The following is a 12616-nucleotide window of genomic DNA, read 5'->3' as shown; positions in this document are numbered from 1 at the left end:
TGGAGTGTTCATCACTTTAATGATCTTATCCAGATTTGTTCATTTCTATGATGGCCGTCAACTACATCTGTCAGCTCTTCCTTAAGAGTGCAGGTGAGGATCCATTCGAGATCCCACAGTTCAGTGGCAGTTCAGTGCCCAGCAGGGAGAAGGGCTGAGCACAACGAGTAGGGAACTTCCCAGGAGAGGGACAGCTGCAAAGGAGACCAGGGCTGAAGGGAAGCACTGTCTGTGCCTGATGCTGTGCGTGAGCTGCACTGCTGGCGGTGCCAGGCGGTGTGCAGAGGAGTTCATGGTGTCTTATGGAAGTGTAAATACGATGAGAACCTCTCCAGATCAGAGGAAACCCAGAAGGGGGTCACGAGAGGGTCCAGCTGGGGGCTGTTTGTTTGCACATGAGTTATCGCTGCCTTAGGGGGCACAGTGGGTTACTTAACCAGCCAACCAGTGGTATTCTTACAGCTCAAAGGAATTTTCTGACACGCTTCTGATGGTTCTTGCTGGCTTCTAGGGGGCTGCAGGGATGCTTCAAAGGTCACTAGTGACAGCAGCATCTCTTCCTATCTCTGCAAGAATTTCCTGCCTTCAAGAGCAGTCATTTAGCAGCGAGGTGGATCCTCTCAGATGGCAGATGCTAAACCACTTACACAGAGGGCAGATGAGGCAACTGGGACCCTGCAGTAACTGGGGTTGCCCTGAATTGTACGTAGGGAACATGCTCTTCTCTGGCTGTTGTCCACGTGCAGTGCTATTGGACTTTCCTGGTGGGCAGAGCTCCCCCAGGCAGAGTCCCTGCTGCTCTCCCTCACTGCCTGGGGCAGCTGCCCTACTTTTCCTTGGCCCTGCTCCAGGGTAGGCACTGGCTTCCCATTGCAGGGGCCTGTTGGTAACCATGGGGGCTGCTGCACTGACTTCATCAAGAATCTGAAAACTTTCCCTTAATAAACTCTGTCTCTTGGTGCGGTGCCAGCGTGACATGTTCCCAGAAATATGTTCGGAAGAAAGCTGTTGCACAATTCCCCTTGGTGCTGGTAGTCCCACAAAGTTTTTCTCTGCCTTTGGTCCTGCATTCTCTCCTTTTCACATCTCCATGTGGCTGCTTTTAATGTGGTCCTTGAGTAGTACCAAAATAAATCCTTTGTGCTTGTGCAGAGATGGGAACTTTGTGCACGCAAACTTTTTATATTCCTAAACTTCCACTTTAAATGGTCATATGTGAAGTCATGTTATCCCTTTGCTCTCATCTCCCTTCTTACCACAGTGAGAACTTGTTGGATTTCATGGCGTGTCAGCCTCGCACAAGTGCACACAAGATAAGAATAAGCAAATTGAGGCCATTGGTCTTTTGTGCATGTCAGGGCTGTGTGTTGCATTAATCCATCAGTGTCATCCCGGGGCTTTGAGATGCATTCCAGGCATTCCCTAAAACTCTGACAGTGCCGTGCCCCTTGCCAGTGCACCTGAACTATTTGCTCTTAGAGGCCAGCACATGTGCAGGGTGGAGCTGGGTGTAAGCAAACCCCAGACAGCTTTGTTTCTGCTCCAGAGCAGTAACAGCAGTGCTTACTGTGTTGGAGCAGAGAGGAGAGGCACGCTGACTCACATTGCAGTGGTGTGAACAGCTTGAACCTGCTTTCTTGGGGAGCTTTGCATGGCTGTGGCCTTTGTTTTACAGTGGAAGAGTGGGGCACACAGAGGCAAAATGTACTGCAGAGGCACTGCTTTGCAACGTGCTCTGCTGGCTCACCTTCTGAGATCGGTTTAACAGGGATTGCACAGGGCCCTGCTTCAGTTACACCTTTGCTCTAGCACATGGGTGGCATGGCAGCGGGTGTTGGGCAGGCTGCTGAATCTGTCACCATTTTAGTACCGTATCTTGCTTCGGGCGTACAAAATCCCTTCTGGGCAGAGCTGTTCTGTGAACAGAATCTTTCATTGTACTGTAATACAATATTCGATTGGCTGAGCTCATGGCCAGCTGTTGTCTGAGGTATTTAATTACGTCCAGAGAGCTGGAAGCATCTTCAGCAGTGGTTTGAGGTAGATGGAGTGCAGCTTGCTGGTTGCTTCATAGGGAGCAGGTACAGCCTGGCAGGGGTTGGCTTCCCTATGTATTTTTTGCACAGCCCTACCCTGAAAGGCGATGGCATAACACTGTGTTGCCCTGGGTGTCCCTCAGCTGCCTGTTTGCTGTCCCTGCATGGTTTCCATCTGTGTATGTTGTTATGAGCTATGGCTAATTGCCCTTTGTGAGCTGACATGTCCTGGGTGGGTCACCAACCAGCAACAGTGCTCCAGGCCAGTTTGTGCCTCTGCTGCTTGGTTTCCAAGGCAGGATTTGGCTCTTGGCTTGGCTGGGACTTGCATTTGGGAACGTTTTGGAGATGGGGGGAAAAACCCAGTTGAATTTTGTATTTCACAGGGTAAAAATGCGTATCGTCTTACTATATTAGGGAAAAAGTATTTGCTGTCAACGTTCTTATTTGGGTACATTCTTGTAAGTTTTATTTTTGGAGATGAGGAATGACTGTGGTCAGAGAGACGTGAGAAGGAGGTGATCTGAGCGTGTGAGGTCACTGTCTCATCTGAAACACGCTTCCTCTAGCCGTAGATTCCAGCTGCAGCAAAGATTGCACACCTGTCTGATTCAGCTAGCTGACGTTCCAATAATCAACTTACTGATTTTTATACCAGATTTTTAAGTAGAGGATGGTATCCTTCTACCATAAGATACAAGGATGTTGCTCTGGGGTTTTGGCGATCCAGCTTGTGGATTCCCAAGGCATGCATGAAATCAAAAGCCAGTGACTTTATGCTTACATATAAAATTAATGAACTCATGAGGGAAGAATAGGGAAGGAGAGGAGCACTCCAATGCCCTGGAGGTCTCAGTGGCCCTGGGAAGGTGGAGTGGAGCTCTTAGGAGGTGATGTAGTCAGTGTGGCTGTAGTCCTGGTTGGATCCCTTCTTACTGAAGGGCAGCTGCACATATTTGTGCCTGGTGTTGGGAGAAGATGGAGTGATCCAAGACAAATCTAGCTGAAAAAATCAGGGCCTTCTGAGATTCTTTTGCTATTAATTAATTGCTGGCATTTGCTTTGGTGTTGGCTATTGATTACCGGAGATGCAGCAACTTGCAGAGCCCTTTTGGGTTTTGAACTCGGTGATGGACTTCCCTTTTTGGAGCTTGGTTAGAAGGGACTCGATCCGTCCTTGGGTTGCACCTTCTCAGAGTTGTGCCTGCTGCTGGGAAGGACACGTGGTGCAGGGCTGAGCTGCTGCCTGGTGGAAGGAGAGGAGGAATGGGTTAGGCCAGCTGAGAACAGACCAAAATTGGCCGTGGTGCTTGTTGGTCAGTGTGCTGGGCTGGAAACACTGCAGAGCACAGAGCTCTGCATGCTGCCGTGTCTTTCTGCTCCTGCATGGGAGCTGGTGAGCCCTGAGCTGACCCTACTGCGGGATGTAGGCCCCCATCCTCCTCCCTGGGTCAGTGAGGCACCAGCTGTGGGCATGGCCCCTTTACCTTTGTAATGAGGACATCTTCCTGCTGAGGAGCAGAGTGAGGCCAGCAGACCTCGTTCTGTGTGCTTTTCAGGTCTCTGGTAAATGAGGCCAGAGCAGAAGCTGGGGAGAAGGAAGGATTTCATCTTCTCGGTGCCCTGTTCCCAGGCAGGTATCTGAACTATTAAGATAGCTGCTGACTCCAGGGCATCCTGAAACTGCCCAAAGAAGAATGCAGACCTCCTCCTGCCAGCTGCAGGCGCGATGTGGGCAGGAAATAGTTTGGGGGCAGCCAGCAAATTAAGGAGATTTTCTTTTGGAACAAGTAGATGCATTTAAATGTAGTGTGTGCTAAACCACAGCAGGGAGGAAGGATGTAAGGAAGAGCACTAAGCTCCAGAGAGAACTCAAGCTGGAAGGCAAGGCAGTTTATTTTAGTGGGCACTCCCTGGAGACCGGATGGCTGCGGTGGATTTGCTCGGCAGGGCAAAGAGCTGCAGGGTTTAAATGGCAAATCTGGCTTTCTTCTCGTTTTGTTTCTCTCCATTCTTGAGTTGTACTGTGCTGAGCCTGGCTACTGTTCAGGCAGGCTGGTAGTGTTGTTTAGGCAGGGCTTGCAGTACTGTGTGTGGCTCTTCAGTGTGCAGCAGTGCTCTGATGGAGGTTTTATGAGTGCTTCTGCCCCGCTGCCGCCGCTGGAAAGCATCTGAGGAGTTCTTGCTCTTTCTGCTTAAGCTCAGGAAGGTTTCACATCCTCTTGCTGCTGCGTTTCATCCTTGCACTTGTCTTCTAAAGCAGCTGTTCAGCACAGCCAGAACTGACAGGGTGATGGCTGCAGATGTGACAGCGATAATGGCTCTGTCTCCGCTGAAGCGTGTAACAAAATGCATAGCTCTGATCTGCTCCTTGGGTGCGTTTATTGCTGTTTGTCTTCAGTTTGTCTGCAAGGCGTGTAGGCAAATGAGTTGTGGAGAACTCTTCCCTCTAGTGTTCAGCACTGCTGCAGCTCACAGGCACAGCCTCAGCAGCTGTGTGCTCACCTCTGCTTTGTTCCTTCTGCTTCAGGTGAACATTATCCCGATCATTGCCAAAGCAGACACCATCTCCAAGAGTGAGTTGCACAAGTTTAAGATAAAGATCATGAGCGAGCTGGTCAGCAATGGTGTGCAGATCTACCAGTTCCCCACAGACGACGAAGCAGTGGCTGAGATCAACTCTGTGATGAATGTGAGTAATGCTGCCAGTTGCAGGGCTTCCAGAAGTTGTGGCAAATTGAATTGCTGAGCAAAAACACGTCTGAAAGGCGAGCGGGATCATCCAGATGTGAAATCTATTTCAGAGTCAAGCCGTGGAGCTGACAGATGCCTGAGGCTGTTGCATGCAGAATTAATTAAAATGTGGCTCTTATTTAATCTCTGCAGGCTCTCTGGAGGCACTCAGCTCAGCTCTGGAATGGGATTTATTGGATTTTTGAAAAATACCTCCTTCAAAATTCATTTTATCAGTTTTTAGGCTACTTATCATTTGAGGAGGGAGAAACACTGAATAAGAAGTTGACAGTTAAGGGCTCCATTAGCCTCCTGCTTAAGGACACTGAGCAGAGAGAGCCCAGTTTAAGGAAGAAAAGCTGTTAGACTCTGTTTTGTCTTTTTTTTTTTTTTTTTTAATTCAAAGATCAAATTCAGATGTGGTGGAGGAATATGGAAAAACGATTTCAAGTTTTGGAATTTGGCTTTTCTCCCAGTTCAGAGTTTACCTTTTGGAATAGGGACAGCTGACGTGTTTTATTTAGAAAGCAAACAAACATGAAAACATGAGGGGAGGGGTGAGAGTGCTGCCATGGGTGTACTGCAGAGCAGCGTGCCTGGCCCTGGCTCCCTGCAGGGCTGCTGGTGTTGCCTTGAGGACGGTGCCCTGTTCCTTGCAGCCCTTGGTGCTTTGCAGCCTCAGAGAGCACGTGTTGCATCGTGCACGTGGCACTGCAGTTGTGTGTGGGCACTGGAAGGGACAAGGCCTGTGTGTGGATGTCTTTGCTTTGTGCAAGGCAGGGAGCACCCTGCTCTTGGCACACAGAGGGACGGCAGCTGCGGGAGCAACCTGACAAGCAGGGAGAGGCAGATCAGCAGTGATCGTGGTGTTCCCATAATATTTCCTCATTATGTTCAGTCCCACATGCATTGCTGGTAAGCTGCTCTGCTGTGCTATGGCCAGAGAGGAAACGGCTCTGAGTGTTGGAGGTGGAGGGCTGCAGAGGAAAGGTTTTTTGGGTGGGTCCTGGGTTGGGATGAAGGGGACCTGGAGGTCAGGTTGACCTCTGTGAGCTTGGCCCATGGACCAAGCCCGAGAGTCACTAAGGCTGGAAGAGACCTCTCAGATCTCCAACCCCAGCCCACCCTACCATGCCCTCTGACCACGTTCCCCCGTGCCACACTCCCATGGTTGTGGAACACCTCCAGGGACAGCGTTCCCCTCCCACACTCCGTGGGCATCCTGTGCCACTGCTGTCTGCTCTTCTGAGCAGAAACTGTTCCCAGTGTCCAACCTGAACTTTCCCGTGTACAGCTTGGGGCCATCCCCTCACATCCTATTGCTATTATTCAGGAGCAGAGGCCAACCCCCCTCGCTACCACCTCCTTTCAGAAGCTGTAGGGATGAGGTGTCCCCTAAACCCCCTCTTCTCCAGACTGAACCACTCCGGTTCCCAAAGCTGCTCCCGTAGGATGTGTGCTCCAGACCTCTCACAGCTCCATGGCCCTGAGTCTGTCTCATCGCTTCTGTTTCAGGCTCATCTGCCCTTTGCTGTGGTTGGCAGCACAGAGGAGGTGAAGGTGGGAAACAAGCTGGTGAGAGCTCGGCAGTACCCATGGGGAGTGGTGCAAGGTAAGCTGCTGCCATCTGCGTGGGCACGTGCATGCACCCTGCAGCTCTGCCCTTCCCAGTGTGTGCAGGAAGGTGTGCTGTGCAGTGTGGATTTGTCCCATGCAGCCTTGTGTGGGTTGGCCAATCTTGCTTTCGAATTCCCATTATTACCAGAATCTGAAATAGGTTGTCTGGGCAATGCTGGGACTCACACCCACTCTGGCGTGGTCAAAATGAATTTCAGTATCCAAAAAGCTTGGTTTCCCATCCCATGTGGGATGGTAGCTAGAGGTCTATGGGAGGGGACTCTCTGGAGTTGGGCTGAAAACGCATTTATGCTCTTACCTCTCATGGACATTTTGCTGACTTCTCACTTGGCTTCAATCAGTTGAGAATGAAAGTCACTGTGACTTTGTGAAACTGCGAGAAATGCTGATCCGAGTCAACATGGAGGATCTCCGGGAGCAGACCCACACCCGCCACTATGAGCTGTACCGGAGGTGCAAACTGGAGGAGATGGGCTTCAAGGACACCGACCCAGACAGCCAGCCCTTCAGGTGAGGGCCCTCACTTCTACCATCTGATTCGAGAGATAGTTGGGCACCTGCACCCCAAGGAAAAGGAGAGGTTTGTGGGTGATATCTGCCATGCTGGGCTGGGAAATACAAGCCCTGCGTTTGAACTTGTGGCTGATTTTGATGTTGTTCTTTTCCCTGTCTCTTGGTCCTTAACGAGGCAGACAGGCATGCCTTTCCCCCATCCCTAACTCACTGCTGTCCAAAAAGTCTGGATTCCGTTTGCTTTCTTACCCAGCCTACAAGAAACGTACGAGACCAAAAGAAAAGAATTCTTGGGTGAGCTCCAGAAGAAAGAGGAAGAGATGAGACAAATGTTTGTTAACAAAGTCAAGGAGACGGAGGCAGAGCTGAAGGAGAAGGAGAGAGAGGTGAGTGTGCCAAAAACCTCTGAGAGGAGCCCAAAATACAGTCAGCCGCAGGATCTGGTCTCGGCAGCACACAGATCCTGGAAGGCACGAGCAGATCTTTAGCAGACATTGCCAGCCAAAGCAGCACACAAACACACCCCTTCCCCTGCTTTCGGGGGGGGGCATGGTAATGTTTTCAGAACAGCATCACTGGTTTAGGTGCTTCAGAAACAGAAGCCTTGCTTCCCTGTGCAGTGTGTAGGGGACAAAGCTGCTGCTTGCCCTTTCCAAGGAGTGAGGAATGTGGGATCCCTCTGTTCCCTCAGTCCTTGAACTGAGAGATTCAGGGATGGGGGGAGGAGTGTAGGGACGTGGGGTTATGGGGCTGGTGGTCAGAGTGCTGTCTCCTGCAGCTGCATGAGAAGTTTGAGCACCTGAAGAGGATACACCAGGAAGAGAAAAGGAAGGTGGAGGAGAAGAGGAGAGAGCTGGAGGAAGAGATGAACGCCTTCAACCGGCGGAAAGTAGCGGTGGAAACCTTGCAGTCCCAATCCTTGCAGGCTACCTCACAGCAGCCACTGAAGAAGGACAAAGACAGGAAAAAGTAAGTGACCAAACTCGAGTGTCCCCTCTGCTGCTGGGAGGGGGCAAGTTCTCAGATGGTGTTGTTTTGCCAGTTACTGAGATGCAGATAAGGAAAAAAGAAGTGGTTTGGAACCTGAATTTTACCCTTCAGGCATTGTGTAAAGCGTAGGAGAGCGGGGGCCTCCTGTGCCATGCGGTGCCCCAGGGAAGCCCTGCTGGCTGCAGGTGGGCTCCTGTCTTCTGGACTGTTCTCTAAAGGCCTGGAGCCCTGCAGGGTCTGCTTTGGCCCTGCAGTACCCAGCACACAGAGCTGTGGGAGCACCTTGCTGCTGGATGCAGGAAGGGAGCTGGAAATTGCCACTCTGTCCCCCCAGCACAGCTGTGATGTCCTGGCAGAGCGGTGCCCCATCCTGCACCCACTGTGCTCTGTGGGTTTTAGGTCCTCTTTTTGTGGAGTGCTGTTTATTTTTAGAGGTAGAGCTGTGAAAAGTGAAACAAAGCAGTTTAGAAGGAAGAAGCACGGGGAAATCATTGGGGCTCCATGTGAAGCAGGGCTCCAGGACGGGGTTCTGCTTGTGCTGAAGCGCTGAGAAAGCCCTTTTCCCCTAAAGGCAGAATTCTTATCTTAGCTTCAGGTTAATTGACACTGCTGAAGCCAGCAGGAGAAGGGGTGTGCATGTAATGCTCTCTCAGCTGCCTGATTGTGAGGACAGAGCAAGAAGGGGGCAATCAGGTCCGTTTAAAACAACAACAAAAGAGTGTTTAAGAATAAAAATGGGGTAGTGTTGGTCTGGCCCCCATCCACACCGGTTCCCAAGGAGTGCTGTGCAGGAACCACATGAGGTAAGCTGACGTGCAGGGCTCAGTCCCTCCAGCACTTACTGACAGTTTGCTGTTGGAGCTGTGTGTGGTCCCATCAGAGCAGTGCAGTCACAGCCTGGTCATGGTGAGAGGAAGGAGATGGCCTGGCAGCAGTGCTGGGCTCGGTGCTGTCATTCTGATGGAGGTGCAGTGCTGGCAGCACGGCAGTTTGTTTCTTCCTAGGAAGGTAACAGCGTGTGTTATGTCACTTATGTGCTCAGAATGTAAATGTGTTGGTGTTAAAACCCAAAGCACTCTCTTCTCCAGACCTGTCAGCGTGCTTTGCATGCACCCGACCTCACACGCAGCACCAGAAGCAGTTTGCAGAACGCTCTGCTGGAAGCAGGGTCACGTTCAGTGACTTCTGATAGGACCAAGGGGATGAGTGCAGGACCAGATCCGACCGATGGCCGCGAGTGCACGGCGGAAACCTGGCAGCTTCCTGCCTGAGACAGAAATAGGCTTCCTGCTGCACGCTGCTCTGCTCCCGGCGTGCCCCTGCAACGGGGCTGCCAGGAACGAGGATGTGTGTCTGTCCTTGGGGGGGTCACGGCTCCAGGACAGCACTGTTAGAGGGGATAAAGCTAAGAAGTTCAGGGGAGGAAGTGGTTTGGGATAGGAGGTGTACTGTTAGTGAGTCCAGCAGAATAACGACATTCATAGAATGGTTGGGTTGGAAGGGACCCCAGTCTTTTTTTAGGACAGCTGGTTGAGCCTCTTGTCCTCTGGTGCTTTAAGGCAGGGCGTGAGTAGCTTTGATACGTGAGAAATGGAGGTGGGAGAACTGCGGGTGGGGAGAGGAAAGGAACATGTTTGTGCTGAGTTTCCTCTGTGCACGCAGTGCCCGACAGATGGTGCTTTGTGGTGTGTTGTTCGTGGCAGCCTTTGCTGTTCTGTGATGCCAGAGTGCTGGTTGGCCTTCCCTCTCTTTTTCTTTCTTTGTTAATCATTTCACTACATTTTGCTTTTGCTTAATTTTCCTGATTTTAATTCATGCTTTTTTTTTTTTATGTTTTGTTTCTTTCAGTTAATCACACACAGACTTGCAGGCCAAGAGTGGACTTGGTGCTTTCATGTGTTAAGTTGCTTGAGTTCCCCACCCCGTGACCCTTCTCATAACATTGTGTGAGTGGACCAAAGCGAAAGAGACCACGAGCATCTTCGGTGGTTGCCGTGTCACGACTTGCTGTGATCTGTACTCGGTTACCTGTCGGTGTGAGGACACAACCTTACTGTGTAAATGCTTCTAAATGACATCAACTCGTCCCCAAAGCGAGGTGTCCTGTCCTGAGCCCTGGGCAGCTGTGTCAGTGAGCACAGCTGTTCACCTGAGCTCTCCTTCCCCAGCAGCTGAGTGCTCGCTCCCTACATTAGATTGGATTGTCACTGGTGATGGGGACGGCTTGAACTGTTTCCTCACTGTTTCTCACATCTGAGCACATTCAGAGGGGGAGAAGTGGTGTGAAGGATGCTGAAACATTTATTTTTCTAACAAAATCCTTGATTTGAATAATGTTAGAACAGGGGCGAAGCACAGAGCTCAGAACCTCTGCCCTGGGAACGTTGGTCCGAGTAACCCCTGTTCCCGTGATTATATATTTTAATCCTGAATTTCTCTATAAACATATTCTTCATCATTTATAATATATATATAGAGAGAGAGAGAAAGAGAGAGTGGTGAGTAAAGCTCATGGGACAACGTTTTGAATTTTCTTTACCGCTGAAGTAGTGTTTGTGTATGGAAGGGTTTTCCATCCATGATGGTTGCGTCCTGCAGGAGCTGCAGCACTTTGTGCTGAGTGCCGTATGTCACTGTGCTCTAAAGCTACTGGAGCAGTCATCTTTACCCTGAGGTTGTTCAAAAAACACAGATAGCCATAAGCACAGCAGCCCCAGTGCTGCTCCCCTGCACAGCAGAGCTCGGAGGGCGGTCAGGATCAGTGCAGCTGTGCTCCATCGCAGTGCTCTGTGACAGGCAGGGCACAGCTGCACAGGGGCACACGGCCGTGTTCTCATGGAAAAAGGGTTGGACCCAATTGTGTCAGCCAGCAGATGGAGCAGCTATAGTGTCAGCCCCACACGGCGTCCTTGGAGCTCCAGCAAACACTGGCTGAGCATTAGGTGGGGGTGCGTGCATTTCTGTTAAAGCATTCATGTTCAAGGATTTCTCTTGTTGTTATTTTTTCTTCAAGCCGTGGCTCAGAGGTGCAGGTCCGCCTGAAGGGGGCACGATGCTGGATGAGGTTCTTTGCATATCCCATTGAAGCAGCTCTTTCTTTTTTCCTAAATACGTGCTCAGGTTTGAGACTGTTTTGGTATGGACATTGTCCATCCCTCTGGGTGTACTGCCAGGCCTGGAAGAACCTCACACAGTGCCCTGGTCCCTCCGGAATGGACCACGTGCAGAGATGTGTGCAGGCTGCACTGCGCTGGCAGCTGAGCACAGGGCTGTGCCTCTGAGATGTGTTCTGAAGAGTAACTGTCATATTAAGAGAGTTGATGTGTTTTTTCGAAGGGAACATACGAAGACCACAACCCATTGTTACGTACAGGAGGACAGCTCCAGCTCCCGATCAACTCAGGTCGGTCACGTAGCAAATCAGGGCCACGATTTTATTATTGCTGATGAGAGAAGCTTGGTGTGCTAGTTGCCTGCGTGAGCAGGGCTGTGCTGGAGCTGTTCTGCTTCTCAGGGCCGATGCTGGAGCAGAGCTCTGACCACGCTATGCAAACCTTGCCATGACTTTTCCTGTCAATGTTTTTTTTCCTGTTCTCGTGCTGCAGCCAGTAAGATCTATGCAAATGATTTCTCTCTGCCCTGGCTCGACAGAGATCAATCCCTTTTTCCCGGCGTAGGAGTTAGTTAGGGAAATGAGGGTAGCAATTGAAGAGCAGCATCCCACCAAGCCGTGGCACTGTGCAGAAATCCCAGCTTTCCGTGGGGAAGACATTCAGAATGTATACCCTGATGTTACTGTGACAGACATCCCTTTCCTTGCAGCTGTCTGCTGACCTCAGGTCCATCTGCTCTCTGGGGCAGTCACCATCAGAGTCTCACAGGAGAACTCAGTTTTCACTCTCTCGCCTTTGGTTTTCCCTTTTTGGCTGAGACAAGATTTAAACACGTGGCATAGAGAGTAGCTCCATGTCTTATTTTTATTTAACAAGCTGTGCATGCACTGCGATGCTGATCTCAGCACGGCCCAAAGCTTCCCCTCCTGCAGGCAGAGCACGTGGCAGGACTGCCCTCCAGAGCTGGAGCCACTCGGTTACACTTCTTTCAGCTGCCTCCTGCATCTTGTTGGCATTAATGGGGAAAAAAACCATCCATTGTGGTTTAAAAAGTTGACCACCATCCATGCTGTGTGCTCCCTAAGCCAGAAGGTGTCTGGAGGGCTCTGAGCTCTGCAGGCCCTGCAGTGCAGGAGGGCTGAGCTCGGAGCAGGGAGGGGATGCAGTGCTCCCCGAGTGCTGCACCCGTTTGCTTTGTCATTCTGAGCGTCTTTTGCTTTTGTTCTCGGTTTGTTTGGACTTTCAGTTCTTTCCGCTCACTTTGTAATTTTTTTTTTCTTTTCTTTTATTAAATCTCACATGTATTTTGAGTTTCTTTTTGTGGTGTCGTTCATTTAGCAGTGCGTTTCCCGTGCTCTGTGGTGGATCTCTGTGAGATGGTGCTGTGTAAGGATGGAAGGTGTTCTCAGCTCTTCTGTACATTGGGAACACACAGAAATGCCGTGAGCCAACTTCTACACCACACACCATCCGTAATCCAAGGGGAAATCCTAAGGTGTGGGGTCCAAACGCTTTCCCTCCCTGAGCCAAAGCTGTCTTTAAGTTCTCCTCTGTGGGATTTGTGTATCTGCCATTAGTTTTGGGGATAATGAT

The 12616-nt window shown here is 50.7% G+C and overlaps 1 protein-coding gene across 4 annotated transcripts in view; it reads left to right on the top strand.

Moving 5' to 3' along the window:
* Window positions 1-12616, top strand: part of SEPTIN8 (septin 8) — a 35114-nt gene that overhangs the window by 16667 nt on the left and 5831 nt on the right. For 3 of the 4 annotated variants that reach the window (XM_065734873.1, XM_065734872.1, XM_065734874.1), the window contains exons 5-9: window positions 4567-4728; window positions 6285-6381; window positions 6749-6917; window positions 7174-7306; window positions 7699-7889. In XM_065734873.1, the coding sequence (XP_065590945.1) occupies window positions 4567-4728; window positions 6285-6381; window positions 6749-6917; window positions 7174-7306; window positions 7699-7889 (752 nt within the window). Of the gene's footprint in view, window positions 1-4566; window positions 4729-6284; window positions 6382-6748; window positions 6918-7173; window positions 7307-7698; window positions 7890-9758; window positions 10529-12616 lie in introns of those variants that run through there. The other variant, XM_065734875.1, reaches the window with a different exon arrangement.

Source organism: Cyrtonyx montezumae, unplaced genomic scaffold (assembly GCF_038088225.1).
Source record: "Cyrtonyx montezumae isolate F1298 unplaced genomic scaffold, pur_monq_1.0 scaffold_18, whole genome shotgun sequence".
Taxonomy (NCBI): Eukaryota; Metazoa; Chordata; class Aves; order Galliformes; family Odontophoridae; genus Cyrtonyx; species Cyrtonyx montezumae.
Note: the sequence above shows the minus strand (reverse complement) of the source record. Positions and strands in the feature narration are given on the sequence as shown.